Source organism: Hyperolius riggenbachi, chromosome 7 (genome assembly GCF_040937935.1).
Source record: "Hyperolius riggenbachi isolate aHypRig1 chromosome 7, aHypRig1.pri, whole genome shotgun sequence".
Classification (NCBI taxonomy): domain Eukaryota; kingdom Metazoa; phylum Chordata; class Amphibia; order Anura; family Hyperoliidae; genus Hyperolius; species Hyperolius riggenbachi.
In genome coordinates this window covers 220343546-220361031 of record NC_090652.1, presented here as the reverse complement: position 1 = coordinate 220361031, position 17486 = coordinate 220343546, and the positions used below count along the sequence as shown (strand labels likewise).

The 17486-nt window shown below is 42.8% G+C and overlaps 1 protein-coding gene across 1 annotated transcript in view; it reads left to right on the top strand.

Moving 5' to 3' along the window:
- The window catches only part of COL6A1 (collagen type VI alpha 1 chain), an 82794-nt gene extending 67437 nt beyond the window's left edge, over positions 1–15357 (top strand). The window contains exons 27-35 of the mRNA XM_068245256.1: positions 3218–3253; positions 3633–3669; positions 5032–5040; positions 5991–6124; positions 6757–6866; positions 7999–8182; positions 8262–8436; positions 8560–8589; positions 12640–15357. Coding sequence (XP_068101357.1) covers positions 3218–3253; positions 3633–3669; positions 5032–5040; positions 5991–6124; positions 6757–6866; positions 7999–8182; positions 8262–8436; positions 8560–8589; positions 12640–13250 — 1326 coding nt within the window. The 3' untranslated portion in view covers positions 13251–15357. The remainder of the gene's footprint in view (positions 1–3217; positions 3254–3632; positions 3670–5031; positions 5041–5990; positions 6125–6756; positions 6867–7998; positions 8183–8261; positions 8437–8559; positions 8590–12639) is intronic.
- The last annotated feature ends 2129 nt before the right edge of the window (positions 15358–17486 follow it).

The following is a 17486-nucleotide window of genomic DNA, read 5'->3' as shown; positions in this document are numbered from 1 at the left end:
AAATGCTGCCATATCGAGTGGTGGAGACAAACAGCTTCAAGGGCATGATGTCAGTGGCCATCCCACGTTACGTTGTTCCCAGCCGCTACCACTTTGCGCGCTCTGCAGTGCCTGAGTTGCATGAGCACGTGGTCAGCTAAATAACCCGAAGCTTGAAGAATGCCGTTGCCTGCAAGGTTCACCTCACCACTGACACCTGGACGAGTGCGTTCGGCCAGGGTCGATACATCTCCCTTACCGCGCACTGGGTGAACCTTGTGGAGCCTGGCAGCGATTCCTCACCTGCTACGGCGCGGGTGTTGCCCACGCCGCAAACAGCTGGATAACAACAGCAGCACCTACCTCTCTGACTCCTTCTCCTCCAACGCATCTCAAAGCTGTACCTCATCCGGAAATGCTAACCCAGCACCAGCAGCAGTAGGATCGTGGAAGCAGTGCAGCACAGCTGTTGGCATGCGTCAGCAAGCGTTGCTGAAGCTGATCTGCCTTGGGGATAAGCAGCACACAGGGGAGGAAATTTGGAGGGGAATAAAGGAACAGACGGATTTGTGGCTGGCACCGCTGGACCTGAAACCGGGCATGAAGCTAGACACCTGGCACGAACTGGCAATGTACGCAATAGAGGTGCTGGCTTGCCCGGCAGCCAGCGTTATGTCGGAACGCTGTTTCAGTGCTGCCGGAGGCATCATCACAGATCGGCGTATCCGCCTCTCCACAGAAAATGCAGACCGTCTGACTCAAATTAAAATGAATCAATCCTGGATTGGAAACGACTACGCAACACTCCTGGACCCCAACCAAGTAACATGACCGATGAACATCTGGGATGGTTTAGCGTTTCCGGTCCCTGTTTATTGAACCTCTCATCTGTATTACATTTATGACTGCATGGCGGCAAAAAGCATTGCTGCTATATCCGCACGCTTTTTGTCCTCATGCAAGGCCTGGGTTGTTGTGTCTCACAAAGCGTGGCCTTCTCCTCCTGCGCCTCCTCCTGTTCCATCACGTGTGCTGCTGCTGCTGCTGCTGCTGCTGCTGCTGGGTTACCGTTGCCGCGTGGTCCCTGTTTATTGAACCTCTTATCTTTATTACATTTATGACTACATGGCGGTACAAAGCATGCTATCCGCACGCTTTTTGTCCTCATGCAAGGCCTGGGTTGTTGTGTCTCACAAAGCGTGGCCTTCTCCTCCTGCGCCTCCTCCTGTTCCATCACGTGTGCTGCTGCTGCTGCTGCTGCTGCTGCTGCTGGGTTACCGTTGCCGGTCCCTGTTTATGGAACCTCTTATCTTTATTACATTTATGACTACATGGCGGTACAAAGCATGCTATCCGCACGCTTTTTGTCCTCATGCAAGGCCTGGGTTGTTGTGTCTCACAAAGCGTGGCCTTCTCCTCCTGCGCCTCCTCCTGTTCCATCACGTGTGCTGCTGCTGGGTTAGCGTTGCCGCGTGGTCCCTGTTTATTGAACCACTTATCTTTATTACATTTATGACTGCATGGTGGTACAAAGCATGCTATCCGCACGCTTCTTGTCCTCATGCAAGGCCTGGGTTGTTGTGTCTCAAAGCGTGGCCTTCTCCTCCTGCGCCACCCTCCTCCTGTTCCATCACGTGTGCTGCTGCTGGGTTAGCATTACCGGTCCCTTTTCCTGGAACCTCTTATATGTATTACATTTATGACTGCATGCCGACAAAAAGCATGTTACCTGTGCAAAGAAAACAGACATTTCCCGCATTTAAAAGACAGTTTTCCCTTTGAAACTTTAAAATCGATTTTCTCAAAAACTATAAGCTCTTTTTGCTAAAAATTTTTTTCCTCTTGTACCCACTCCCAAGGTGCACATACCCTGTAAATTTGGGGTATGTAGCATGTAAGGAGGCTTTACAAACCACAAAAGTTCGGGTCCCCATTGACTTCCATTATGTTCGGAGTTCGGGTCGAACACCCGAACATCGCGGCCATGTTCGGCCTGTTCGGCCCGAACCCGAACATCTAGATGTTCGCCCAACACTAGTGTTTATCAAATTGCATGTGTAGTTGTTTAAATCATTAAGGTTCAGGTTAAACCTAACATGGATGACCAGGCAGAGGAAATGGTGGTTTGGTAAAGAGGAATGTGGTCAGGGGACCCCATTACTAGACTAGTACGGTAGTCTACCATTTTGATATTTGGCACCAAGGTAATAGAGCGTTAGAATCCAACCATATAGGGAGTTCTAGATTTATGACAGGGTCCTGCTCTAAAAATGTGTGCATGATTCAAAGCATGCATGATTTGTATAATTTAAACTATACATTATTAAAATAAAATTATTAATTTAAACATCTGTAATTATTTTCAACATACGTAATTGTGACCCTGTTTTGCTTTAAAAGTCAGTTATGGGACCTATTAATATAAATGTACCTGTGCCCACTAACACAGGTCAAAGTATAAATCGTATTGTATTTCAAAACACTGTAATGTACTACCAGCACAGATTTAAAACACCCCTCCCCCCCATCAGTGGAGTACTAAATCTTAGTGAATCTCTTTAGCATACCAAATCTCAGTGAATCTCTTTAGCATATCAAATCTCAGTGAGTAGCCAAGTTCCAAATCTTAGCAAAAAAAAAGCTGTATACTACTTAAATCTCAGTGATCCTCTGCAGATTCCCAATCCTTAATAAATCTTTCCAAAAAGTACAGAACTGTAAGTTCATGAGAGGTATCGTTGGCCATAAGATAGTCCAGAGTCTTGCCTCTTCTGGAGGTCTATCTTTATTTATTTTTTGCCGCTTCAACTATGCTTTAAACATGTGTAAGTTTAAACACATTAACAAGGAGAACTCAAACTACTCTGCCATAGGCCATTTTCTAATGATTTTTTTCTGAGCTGTTACATTCTTAAATATTACTTTTAGACGCATCTCGTATGTCGCATTACTGCACCAGTTAATATTAGATTTCTAGCAGAGAAAGCTGGCCAAATGAAGCAGGCACACAGTGTCATGGTGATGGTGAGATGCTGCCTCTTGTAGAGAGAGTGGCTGCAGCACTTCTAAACATGGAAATGCTCAGGATACAGATGCCAGTGAACCCTTCCAGTATGTTTAGCTGCTGTCCGCTGAGAGAACATTGGCAATTTAACTGCATCTTACCATGTAATCCAACGCAGCACAGACTGTTCAAAATCCGATAATCATTTTAACTATATTTTCTCTTTCCTTGTAGGGACCACCAGGACCTCCAGGACCACCAGGCCCAGATGTGAGTTATATTTTATTGTTCCTGGCGCAGTGCCTGGTGACCATATTCTACCTCTTTTATTGCTGTAAAGTAGTCAGTGTTTTGTGATTTTGATAAGAAGGAACTTGAAGTTCTGAAGCAAGCTATGGCAGACCTTGCACTTACGAGGTGTGGTCGCCCCACCTTTGGTGACTCGACCGGTGCCTAGTCTGCCAGTTGCTGGCAGAAGGAGATTCCATACCAAAATCACAAGGCATATGAAGCATATATTCCAAGTGACTCATGCAGTGTCTAATACGGAAGCCTGGACAGAGGCCAGCATCTGATAGTTTTACTATTCAAAGTCTGATCTACCCATTTACTTAGAAAGTCAATTTATTGCCTTTATTTACATTTACAGGAGTGTGAAATACTGGATATCATCATGAAGATGTGCTGTAAGTACTTACCCAATTATCTTTAATAGTCTGAGCTAGAGAAGCTCTAAGCAAATAAAGTCTCCAATAAGTACAGTACGTGTCTACAGTTCATGGTCCGTTCCAAGCCATAAAACTGGGATCCAGCAAGTATACCAGTGATGTGTCAGGGATTCCACATCATGGGTGAATTCTGCTGGACAGGAACTGACACTTTCCAAGCAATCAAACTGTTCTTGGACTAGAGAGACCCAGTAGTGATAGAATGAGTGGAAATGCCATGAAGTGAGATGCTGTACTGACAAAGCTGGCTCACTGCAATTATTATGGAAGCAACCCTTAATCCAGTAATGTGTTCACTGAAGACAGATTAAATGCATTTTTATATCCAGTCATTAAAATATCGGATCTGATTAATTTCCATATATTTCTGAATATTACCAGAAGAGACCAAACCTACCATTGAAGTTAAAGAGACACTGAAGCGAAAAAAAAAATATGATATAGTGAATTGGTTGTGTACTATGAATAATTACTAGAAGATTAGCAGCAAAGAAAATATTCTCATACTTTTATTTTCAGGTATATAGTGTTTTTTCTAACATTGCATCATTCTATAATATGTGCAGATTACACAACACTCAGCATTCAAAATGAGTCTTTCAGAGCAGTCTGTGAAGTAATGACCTCTCCTCTAGCAGAGGAAAAGTGAATAGTCCAGGAACAGTTGAGATAATAAAAGTCAGATAACAGCCCTCTCCACGACTAACTTAGTCGGAGAGCTTAATGGCTTGTTTGCATAGAGATAACAACTGGAGTTTCTCAACTCTTCCTGTACTGGAAACAATTACACTGATGTATCTGATCTTAATGTTTTATTTCTTAGCTGTGCTACACATACAAATCATAATATCATCATTTTTTTTCGCTTCAGTGTCTCTTTAAGTCTCCTTTTACACAGTACAGCTGTGCAGCAGGCAGTGATGCTATCCATCTTATCTGACAGTCCCATTATTGTAGATACCAGGCTTTTATTGGTCCTTGCTCACAACCGATCAGAAGTCAACATCAGGCACACATACAATAGACTTCAGCATTCTTACAGTTATGTGAATTATATAAACCATGCCTCTTTGATTGAGAGGCTTCATATAAATCTATGTGTAACTGGATGGCTTCCTTTTCATGTCTGCTCCAAATCTGTCATGTTGGATATGATCTGTTAAAATGTCCTTCATCACTTGAGAGAGTTGTTTTGCTCTCGTTCTACATTGCCTGTCTGATGTCAGGCCTGCTTATTCGCAGCTGTTTCTTTGATGTTGGGTTTGTTTATGACACACTGTTTCTGATTGACTTTTAACTGTCTTTTTCTTTTCTTTTCAGCGTGTTGTGGTAAGTATGTGCTTCTTTCATGCTTTTATGCACTACCATTTTACTTTGGTCCAGACTAATGCAGCTTTCCTACTAATGTTTTATTCATTCCCTTTACTTGTGTCTTTCCCACACAACTTATCAGGAATCCAGAGCCATTAGCCATACTATACTCTGATACAATAAATTGCTTTGTGTCTTTTATTGTGATCTGACTGGTGTCTTTGAAGTATCTAGAAGCCTGCTTTACTATTTTATGAGAAGCAGACAATTTGGGCTCCAGCTGCTAGTGGACAAAAATGGGCGCTGCCTTTGACACCAATACAAAGTAGCGGCAAGCGAGCGGCCAATTAGGGTTAGGCTTCAGGAAAGGTGTTTGTGCGAAGGGAATGGTTAGTAGACGAGTAGGGCGTTTGTGGGAGGCAGTTAGGGTTGGGGCATTGTATGTTTATGATCAGTGGTTCTTGAGGGCCTCTACCTTGTTTTGGGATAGGTGACTTAGTTGCTCATAGATGCCTTCTTTATGCCTCTTATAATCTGGCATTCTTCTCTGTCCATAATGTGTGCCTTACGATACTCAAAACAATGTCCCTACTGAAGTACAGATACCCAGAGCTAAAGACTTCCTATTTTGTGCCATGTGTGACTTAGGGTGGGGTTGCTTGATCTCCACAATGTAGACATTTTTGTACTTCTCAGCACTCTGGATTCCATACACTGCAATACTTTGCTTCTGCCTGTTTGTGGGACAAGATTCTGTCTCAGGGCCTGATACTATTCCAAGTATTAAATGGCTTAAGCATTAACATGTATTCAAAGATGAATTTTAAGAACCAATATAACAAGAACGGATATAGCAAGGGAATGCGGGGGGAAGGGGGTGGGGGAATTGGCATTCATTTAACACTTCCCAGATTTCTCCTTTAAGTCTGTTTGTGGCTTATGGTTCTTGTTGTCCATCTTTCTTACAGACTGTACATGTGGTCCCATTGATGTCCTCTTTGTGGTTGACAGTTCTGAAAGTATTGGACTCCCCAACTTCCAGATAGCCAAAGATTTTATAGTAAAGGTTATTGATCGGCTGCACAGAGATGAACATGTCAAGGTGAGAATCATTTAAAATTAGCTATGGGTGACATATGATAAATGACTGAACCAACTTCAGTTTCTTAATGGGTTGTGACCATGCTGTCAGTATCAACATTCTGCCGTAGTTTTTCCATATACTTGCAGTTAGCATCAAGCTACTCCTACTACTTAGGCTGGGTTCACACATAAAAGGTGTCCATTCCTGTCCTGTCCGTTTTTTTGACAGTTAGCGTCACTTTTGTATTAGTTTTATTTGTCTTGGTTCACACATAAAATGTCTAGATTTCTGGTTCAGTCCAGTCCTGCCAGTTTTGTATCAGTTTTCTATGGGTGTGTTTACACATAAATGGTGTACAGTTCAAATCCTGTCAGGTAAAACCGATTGAAAACTGATGGGGAACTGACAGGATTGGACTGGACCAGAAATGTACAAATTTATACTGTTGCAGTCTTATTTACCGTAGTTAGCCAGTACAAACAGCAGAAAGGATTACAGTGCACTGAATTTAGATGATTGAATAATGAACTTGAGTTGGATGCCCTTACCGTTGTTGTCTGTGTGCTCTTCATAATCGCCTTAGTAAAAAGTATGTCGTTGGCTGAAGCCCTTGTCTCCCTGTTACCATCATCATTTCATTCTGATTGCAGTTTGATAATGGAGAATCCCGCATTGGAGTGGTGCAGTACAGTCATGGAGGTACCCAGGAAGCTGTAGCCATGGGTGATCCTAAAATCCAAACTATTGGACAGCTGAAAGAGTGAGTAGGATATAAACATATTCCTTATCTCAAGTATAATAGATGATATTGTACATATCATCTACAAAAGGAGAGTTCTAAAATGTAGACTGTCTGGAATCACCGACTATAACCAAATTCCTCTTTGTTGCAGCTTAGTAGTGGAGGAAAGGCATTCACTGCATCATGGGAGCTTAGCTTTTTACTTTACTGTTTTGGTTCAGATAACAAAGGAAGTGGAGTGTTTACACCAAGATCTTCATTTTTGAACTATTCATGAGGATCTTATTAGCAAGATATTTTTTCACTGAAAATTTGTGTTGTTCCCCCTCCACAAATTTTCAGTGTGGTTATGCAATATGTTCAAGCAAGATAAACAGTGACTGACATGTTCTCAAACTCCTTCCTAAACCCCTAACCTCACCACCCCTTCTAAAGCAAAACCCTACCTTAATGCCTAACCCTAACCTCCTCCATTAACCTAAGACTATTAACGCCATCCTTCCCCTACCCTGTTCCGTAACTTTGACGCTTCTAAAACTACTCCTAACCATATCCTATCTCCGTATCATACTATTTGGAGCTTGGCTATATAATATCTAGAGCTCCAACTCCAATACCCAGAGCTCTGCAACACCTGTTACATTACCTAAAACCAATACCCAGAGCTTGGCTGTATAAAAGCTTGTCCCTGGCGCTGAAGCGAATATCCAGAGCTCAACTATTGAGGCTACGTTCATAGTGATGCATTGCGGTCCACATTGTAATGTGGCTTGCCGCGCTGCAATGCACCACCTATGAGTTAGTCACAGTGGCCGGTGCCATATAATGGTGTGTGGCATAGCAATGCACTGCATGCATTAACAGTGACAGTGAAGCACACTTTTCATTGACTGTATGTTTTACTATATGCAACACAATGCTTGGATGATGTGCGTGCGTGACTGTCCACTAGTCGTTCACTAGTCATTCTCTTGTACAGAGGTTTAGGCCGGGGATAAGGGGATAAAACGTATTGATTTCCCTTGAGGTATGATTTCATGTTTTCTTTTATGTATGTCCTGTTGCACCATAGATGTATAGCATTAAAATATTATGAAGAACAGTCGGTCTTTTCATTTACTAAGTTTAGGCACTGTCTACTTTTTTTAAGGGCTATTAAGAAATTGAGCTGGATAGCTGGTGGCACATGGACTGGAGAGGCACTTGCTTTTACTAAAGATAACCTGCTGAAGAGGTTTGGATCAGACAAGAGGGTAGCCCTTGTCTTGACAGATGGTCATTCCGACATCCTGAGAGACAAAACACCACTCAACACACTCTGTGAAGTTGCTCCTGTGAGTAGATACATATGGCCTTTACTCTTCCAACTACACCCTATGATCCGGTGGCTGACATTCGTTGTATCTTTATTAGGTCGTGTCTCTGGGTGTTGGAGACATTTTCCAGGCTCCTCCAAACCCTGATCAGCTGGGAGAGATTGCATGTGGAGGGTCATCCTATACACAGGGCATATCTCTACAGAGATCCAGCTACTCGGAACTCCTTGATGATGGCTTCCTGAAGAACTTGACTGCTCATATCTGCAAAGGTAATCAATTATTCTTGCATTACATTAATGTGGCTAAATACTGTATATTGCTGTCTGCTATTACATTTACCCATTCTGTAAACACTAATGATTTAATACTTTAATTTTGTTTATTTCCGGCAGATAAGAAGTGCCCAGATTACAGTTGTGCCAGTAAGTATGCAACATATACCATGTATTGGCGACAGAATATTTCCATATATTGGGGATCTTGATGCAACGAGCATCATGGATTAGGAGGATTAGGAGCAATGTCCAATTGCCATGTACAAGATACACATTCTACATAAACCATTAGCTGAGGCTCTTGTTGCACTTTTTGTTTTCAGCCACCTCTCAAATTACACTTCAAATAAATCATAGGACAAGTGTCAATAATGTCAAATCCCACTATTGCTCACAGCAAAGACAAATCACTGAAGGTGTCAACTGTCCCTCTTTCTTTCTATGAATAAAAAAAGTATTTCTCCAAATCATTCTAATCACCACTGAATAGATTTCCAGATAGTTTTCACAGCGAACACCATAAGCTACAATAAAGAACAGCTGTGTTTGACTCGTGTGGAGATCAGCACTCTTGTTGCCTAATTGAAAAGTCGGTTATTGGGCCATGTTCTCAGTTTTCTGTCTTGCAAAAAGCAGTGCTTCTGGCTGATGATCTGTCACTCCATTCAAGTACATATAGCTGTGAAATACTAGCTCAGGTGTATTATTGGACTTGTGATTAAGCACTGATTGGTAGAGACCAATAAATGGGCATGCATACATATTGTACTGCTGCAGACGCGTAGCTTGGGGGGGTCGGGGTAGGACAGGTGCCCCCGGGCGCTGGGTCCCTAAGGGCGCCCAGCCGTGTGGTGTGTCCTTTTTTTTTAATGTATTTTTGTCTCAGTACTAAGCTCGCCGGGCCGGGGTCTCCATCTCCCTATTGGGTCAGTGACGTCCCCAGTGACGTCACACGTCGCCGCAACACAGGCCCACGCAGCGTCCATAGCAATGGAACGCTGCGCAGAGCGGCAGAGAGCCAGCCCCATCTATTCCATTACTGGCCGGGTGACAGGAGTGAGGAGGAGCGACCAGGCAGGGAGGGACAGCCAGGTCGGGTGCACTGATGCGAGTGTGGAGCGCCGCCGGATGCGAGCGGGGCAGTGTGAGGCTGAAGAAAGCCTGCAGCATCGAGCATGCAGGCTGTCCTGAGTGCCACCAGTGAATTCAGCTCCAAGTGGAAGCGGCTTCCAAGACAGCGGGCAGAAGCCAGCCGCGTCGCTTTGCCCGGCCCCAAAGTCCTGTGACGTCAGCAAACCCCATGAACCCAGCCAGGAAAGAAAAGTGGATGGGGAGGTCTTGCGGTGTGGCTTACGCCGGGTCTGATATTTGGAAGAGAACCCCAGCATGCAGGCGCCGCACAGTTAGACTCTCTCCCTCCCCCTGAAAAGTTTTTCCTGGGAATAGCGATTGCCTCCAGGGTGTCTGAAGGTGTGTGGTGGTGGATCCTGAATGGGGAGAAAAAGGCTGCAGGCTGTGAGTAGCAAATTATGTTGTTCACTGTGTCCCCTCCCTCCATTTAAACAAGTATGGAAGTAGACATATCTGGGTGGCTTCTTACCGGTCCCCATCTGTTTTTGCTGGGGTCCCCTCTGCTGTCATGGTCTAGGGCAGAGATCAAGCAGATGGATTACAGGGGGCTATACTGTACTTACTTTATCTCAGGTTTCCTTTGAAGGCTGTAGACACACTATGAGCACTTTTTGAGTGCTTTGCTGACCATCAGAGCTTTCTGAGCGTTCTTTTTTTAAAATGCTCCCATAGACTTGCATTAAAATCGCAGAAAAATTGCCATGATCGCCATTTTTCAAAAAATAGCAATCGCAGCAATTGCACTGCAATTTTAATGCAAGTTAATGGGAGCATTTAAAAAAAACACTCATAGCTCTGATGGATAGAAAAGCACTCAGAAAGCACTCATAGGGCTGGATTCTCAAAAGTGTGATAAGTGCTATCACACCAGTTATCACGTGAGCTGCGCTCACAAGGGGGGCGCAAAAACTGACTTTGTCCCCGGGCGTTTACAACCCTAGCTACGCCTCTGTACTGCTGCCCATTGTTCAGCTATGTGTAAATTGTCGGTGTTTTTTAAAAGGTCCATAATCATAACAAATTTGCTCCATATTATTTTACCATAGCATCTAAATTGTATGAAGTAATGCTGTATTTAGATACAGCAAACCAGTGCAATATTAGAAGGCTTTGGAAAGTCATATGCAGAATAGATACAGCTGAGATGAGCTAACATGGAGTACCATGTCACAAGTCCCACTATGGTGATGGGATACTGAGCCTCCCGAGTTCTGGCAGCAACAACTGTAGTAGATGTATGTTAGGAAAAAGAAGTCACTGAGCTGGTGTTTTTTGAGAGAATTTAGCTTGTTGAGACATGGTGTTATGAAGAGGACGTAAAGAGTGGAGCCCAGCAGTGACCAGAAGGGCAGTGAATTTACCTGACTGAGCGCATATGATCATTTTGTATGATCATTTAAGCTGGTGAGTGCGTTCACAAGAGGTGTGGTGGCGGTTTGAAAATCTTGAAGTTGGTTTAGAGATCTGCGCTGATCAAGAGAGACTTTTATATTTTATATTTAGAATTTAGCTTCTGTTTGTCATGACAGTCAATCTCTGCAATGTCACCACCAATACTGCCGCCTACCTCCCAACTTTTTGAGATAAGGATACTTTAAGATACACCCCTGTCACACCTCTAACCACGCCCCTTGCCATTCATCTCACTAAGGATTCAGAATTAAATTAGGTTGTTTCATCATTCAAACCACAGTGGTTCTCTCTATTATCAGTTTTCTTCACTTCCACAGTTGAAAATAAGAAATATATCAATTTAATTGATAGGAATAAAGTTTAGAGTCAGTTTAACATATTTTTTAGTGGAAAAATACAGATATTGACACAGATCTGTACACCAGTCTTGAAAGAGGTACAAATAAGGAAGAAAGAGGAATTTGGTTCCCAAAGAGGGACTGTCCCTCCAAAACAGGGACAGTTGGGAGTTATGCTGCCCTGCTTATTAGAGTAACCACTTTAAGTTGTGTTTGATGCAAGAATTGTTGTACCAAATAGAGGAGGTGGTGTGGCTAGCAAGAGTAGATTCAGGATAATAAGAAGTTGTGTCAGCCTACAAAGGATGGTCCTTAGATCCAGTAGAAAATAGTAATTTTGGGCTATTATAAGAACAGAGATTGTTCCTGAAACTACTGATACATTGGCATAAATATCCTGAAGGACAGATGGTATAATGATAGACCTGTCTGTCTGTGTACAAATCCAAATAAATCCACTTAGGAGGGAGTAAATATGAATCCTATGCTAAGAGCAAACCTTTAGAAACACACATAGGTGTAGCTGGAATGAAAGATCATAGCTAAATTCACACTAATATATGTAACAGGTTTAAGTCAGGTACAGTTCCAAAGTAACCAGTTCCATACCTTCCATGGCTTTCATAGTAACCTCAAGTTCAACTGTACTATTTATGATATGATAGAGGAACTCAACCATTAAAGCTTAAAAACACTATAGCTGTATAGCACTATAGTTAACATGCCTTATCGGAGTTAGTGTGCCTTCTCAGAGTAGCATAGCGAGCGCTACAAACCTATGCCTGCTAATTGGCAATGACGAGAGCTCCACTCGTCCTGCTTTGAGCCCCTGTGGGTCCAATCACTTTAAAGGACGAGTGGAGCTCTCGTCATTGCCAATTAGCAGGCATAGGTTTGTAGCGCTCGCTATGCTACTCTGATAAGGCATGCTAACTCTGATAAGGCATGTTAACTATAGTGCTACAGAGCTATAGTGACAGTGAATCAATCTCTATGTTTTTTAGTCTTTAATGGTTGAGTTCCTCTGTCATATCATCCTCTATAATAAGGCACGCCGACTCTGATAAGACATGTTAACTCTAATAAGCCATGCTAAGCATGCAGTAAGGGGAGCTGAAGGTGAATCAACCCCATTGTTCTTTAAATGCTGGTTGTACAGCGCACACACTATGATGTAAATATTGTTATTTTTTACCTTTAGTACTTCAGGTTGTTCTATCAAAAATAAAATACAATAAAATAGATCTTTGTTTTGTGTGAGTCTACTCACAGCAGGTACATAAATAGATGACAATCTGTCATTTTATCTTCCCAGTAAACTTTGATGTTCCAGCTGACATCACTCTGCTTGTGGACAGTTCTACAAGCGTTGGCAGCCGAAACTTTGAGACAAGCAAAGCCTTTGTGAAGCGAATTGCACAGCGGTTCCTGGAAGCCAAGAGTCCTGCATTTGACTCTGTGCGAATCTCCGTGGTGCAGTACAGTGGTCGCAATGAACAGCAAGTTGAGGTACAGTTTGTGTCCAACTACACAGAAGTAGTGAGCGCAGTAGACAAAATGAAGTTTATCAATGGTGGTACAGATGTTGGAGCCGCACTACGTGCAGCCACAGAACTGTTCCGAGAAGATGCTGCTGCGGGAGCAACTAAGAAGCTCCTCCTCTTCTCTGATGGAAACACACAAGCAGAGGAAACACTTCTACGGGCCGTGCGTGACGCCAGGTCTGCAGGTATTGAGATCAATGTTCTGTCAGTAGGAAACCGAGCTCATGAAGAGAATTTACGGATACTACTAACAGGTGCTCCAGCTGACTCCAAAGTTGTCATAAGTGAGAGAAGCCTCTTCCGGGTACCTGACTACCCTTCTCTACTCCATGGTGTCCTGTACAAGACCGTGAGCCGCCGAGTGTCTCTTAAACCCCAGTAGATACCCAGCTCTGCTCCACCTGACACAACAGGCATGAGTTTTCACCTCAGCCACACGTACTGTGATCACAGATAACAATGAAGGGTTGTGACTGTGCCCTGCAGATTGTCATTATGTCCATCCCAGCCCCTCTCATACCTTTTACTGGATTTCCCAATAATTTGGCCGCTACATTCAACGTTCATATTCATGTTTTTTATTCATCTGGTCTTAAATGTGTCAGGAATCCTAGATGTTTGAACCGTATGATCATCACCATATGTTTGAGTTTGTCCTTTTTTTAAACTGAGCATTTAAAGGGTGTGAGAGGTGTGTCTTTTATTGTGGGTGTGTATATGTGTCCTTACATGTATGTATGCTGTAAACTCAGGTATACACACAATCACAAATGCAATGAGAGCTTTAACAACATTTGAGGTTTGTCCTAATACATTTCAAAATAAATTTTGTTTCATACAAAGCTTATCCAGGGCTTACCTATAAATTACGTTCAATTGAAAATAATGTAAAGATGTCCATGGAAAACTCCCTGGGGTCACTGCCTATCAACTATGAGAAACATTTGTTTGTATTGCATCCTGCACAGATCTAAGCCCTGTCCCGTGACTCAGTCATTCCTCTATAGTAGTGCACATAAACAAGTAATGCAAAGGTTTGTTTTTTTTACAAAATAGTTAGAACCACTGCAACATGATATTGTATGATTTATAATTGTCTGTTTTGTACTGAGGTGGTAGTTTGGCTGAAAGTGAACTTATCATGTATGCATTGTGCAGGAAGTCGTTTTGTAAACAATGCCAGCATGTTGGCCATGTGTTCATCAAGAATTAGTGGTCATTTTGAGGTATTGTGTCTCTTAACATTCATGTGGCATCTTTGTTCATCATCCAACATGGCAGCCTGCACAGTGTTTAGATGGTGCACCTAATCATCATCAGTTGGTAGGTACATTTGAAGGGGGGTAGGAAAAGAGCAGCAGGCAGGAAAGGAAGCACTTTATTTGAACATACAGTGGTTAGTAAGAATTAATAAGTAGACAAGAAATGTAAACAATATTACAATTTTATTTTCACACAGATTTTACATGGTACCCTGAAAGTCGTGTTTGTGCGGCTTCAGCGTCCTTTAAAATATATTCCTAATAAAAACTCTAGGCAGCATCCAGTGGCTTAACTGACTACAAATCATGGGGCCTCCCACCAAAACTTTGATAGGCAACCCAATATTCACACGCCTTTCCCCATCTCCCCAGATGACCCCCACAACCTGGAGGCTCACCTGCCAGAGGTCATGAAAAAATAGCCAAGATGATCTCCTACCCATAAAAAGTGTGGCCACAACACCTGATCTGATGAACCTATTTATTGAAGGAAGTGAGGGTTGATAGGTGGGGCTGACCCAGCCCTGGTTCCCCTTGTAGTTGCAGGGGCTGCTCCTGCTATGGTTACGCCCCTGGCAGCATCTTACAAAGATCTTTCCATTGATAGGATAACTTGCCATTCACAGAATGAACATAATGCCTAGAACATAGGACTTGCTCATATACTTCATAGACTTGAAACTGATCACTGAGAATGATAAAAAAAAAAAAACTAGCACCATAAACCAGTAAAACAAATCTGCAGGAATGAAAGAAACATTACGGTATGAATCTAATCAGACAGATACCCCACAGCTCCGAGCCCTATTTTGAAGCAGTTTGTTTTTCCATTATAATTGTGATAAGCCTCCAGGGAGATATAGAGCATCCACCACCTACAGGGACCATCAAGTTTTTTTTGTTCAAGGGATTATGTGTAGTCAACCATTTTATGGTGCAGTTTAATATTTGTTTTTCTGCAATTCCAGCGAATATGGGTGCATAAAGACTGCCAAGCCTGATACATTCACGCTGGAAGTGTAGGGTTAATCAGTGTTTTCATACTGGTGCTATATTCAGGGAAAAGAAGCACAGTGGAGTCTTATGATCACGTTTATTTCTGTGCATAGGGAATCCTGATTGCTGTTACAACTGTAGAGGTTGTTCTACTGCACAATGTGGCTGTAAGACCCCTTTCTTAATCAACCTATGCTTACTTTGGTCTCGGAATAAAGGGTTTAACCACCACCACTGAGTTCTGTGTTCATTCATCTGTATTGTTTAAATATGCGTTTCTTTAAACTTGCTGCTTGGACATCATCCTTGGTTCCCTCTGGACACTATATTTTACATAGTCATCATTTTCAATATCTAAATGGAATTTGACAAATGCAGTGGGCCTGGCACTAAATGCCCATGCAGGATATAGTACAGAAAAGCTACAATGTACTCAGCAGCTATGAAGGCTTACATGAATTTCGGCCGCCATGGAAAATCAGCACAGGAACAGTGCCCATAGTGGAATATTGGTAAATGTATCAATACCGTACTTTTTCAAGTGTTCATTTTCGTAAACAAAATATTAGTAATTGTTACCGATATTTAACTATAGCTAAACCTAACCCTACTCTCACACAGAACCCTCTACTACCATTGCCTAACCCTAAGAACCCCCTGGTGGTGCCTAAGCCTTAGACCCCACCCCTGGTGGTGCCTAACCGCTCTCCCTGCACAAACCCCCTCTCTGACGCCTAACCAACACCCCCTGCGCAAACCCCCTTCCTGACGCCTAACCATAACTTTCCACCCTTATACACAAACCTCCTTCCTAACTCCTAACCCTCACCGCTCCTCACCCACTCAAACAACCTTCCTAACACCTTACCCTAACCATACCCCCCTGCATAAAAAACTGGAAAAAAGCAAAAAAAACAAAAACGATCATTACCGGGTGTCACCTGGATTTCCGCTTAATCGTCAGCTTCGCCGGCTTAAAAACAGAATAAAACTTACACAAAAACGATAATTAGCGGGCGTTGCCTGGTGCCCAAATTTCTCTTTTGGCACTGGCTTGACGATATTTTCAATTAATGGTGGCGCTTGATTTATCCAGGAACTGCAAGTGCCCAATTTTCCTTATACCATTATGAAAAATCCATAGTTAGGGCTGGTGCACACCAAAACCCGCTAGCAGATCCGCAAAATGCTAGCAGATTTTTAAACGCTTTTTTTTATTTTTATGAGGCGTTTTGCTAGCGTTTTGCGGATTGCTGCTGCGGTTTTCAGTATAGTAGATTTCATATATTGTTACAGTAAAGCTGTTACTGAACAGCTTCTGTAACAAAAACGCCTGCAAAACCGCTCTGAAGTGCCGTTTTTCAGAGCGGTTTGCGTTTTTCCTATACTTAACATTGAGGCAGAAACGCATCCGCAATCCAAAAAATGCCTCACCCAGGCATTTTTCGTTTCTGCAAAACGCCTGCCGCTCTGGTGTGCACCACCCCATTGAGATACATTGACCAAGCAGATCCGCAGCCGCAAGCGGATCTGAAAACGCCCAAAAAGCCGCTCGGTGTGCACCAGCCCTTTATGATGGGAAACAGAGCTGGACACAGATTCACCTACACACAATTAACAACATCAAAGGGAAGCAGTGCAAGTAAAAACTTAGTTTCCCTACTTTGTCAGAGGCTAATACACCTGTGAAACAGCTGTCAGTCCTAGTTATTCATTGCACCCCTTCTCTCTGATGCTGTTACTGGTGGTCAAATAAACTGTGCATGTTTGTGTATCAGTAGTATCTGGCTCACTGTGTCTTATTATCGGTTGGTCAAAATGAAGTAAGCTACATTCAGCTATAATCTATATATATAATAGAGTAAGTGCCTCAACCTTCAAGCAAGAAGAAGAAGTAGCGCCCTGCCCCCAGGGCCGGTCCAAGCAAGAAGAAGGGGCTGGTCCAAGCAAGAAGAAGAATTTAGTGTCATATCAAACCAAGGGCAAAGAGGGATAATTTGCATATTCAGTAGCAGTGCATTGTGGGTAACCACAAATGTTCACTTATAGCTGAATTATTGCAGATTTGCTTCTGTTTTAGGAAGGCAAATTACACCAAGCTTTGCTTTTTTAGTAGGAGGGCTTTTTGGTCTCTTTTATCCTCCTATACATTCTTAGTAGTTTGGGTCACCCTGAGCTTCTTGGTTACTCTGTTGTACTGGTCCAAGCCCTATCTCATACAGCCTTATCAATCCCTGCTATGTACTGATGAGGACCAAATGTCTGAAACAGGCTGTCACATGTGGGTTTGATATGACTGTGTAAAACTTAAAGAGAATCTGTAATGTCAAAATGTCACCTGGGGGGTATTCACCTCGGGT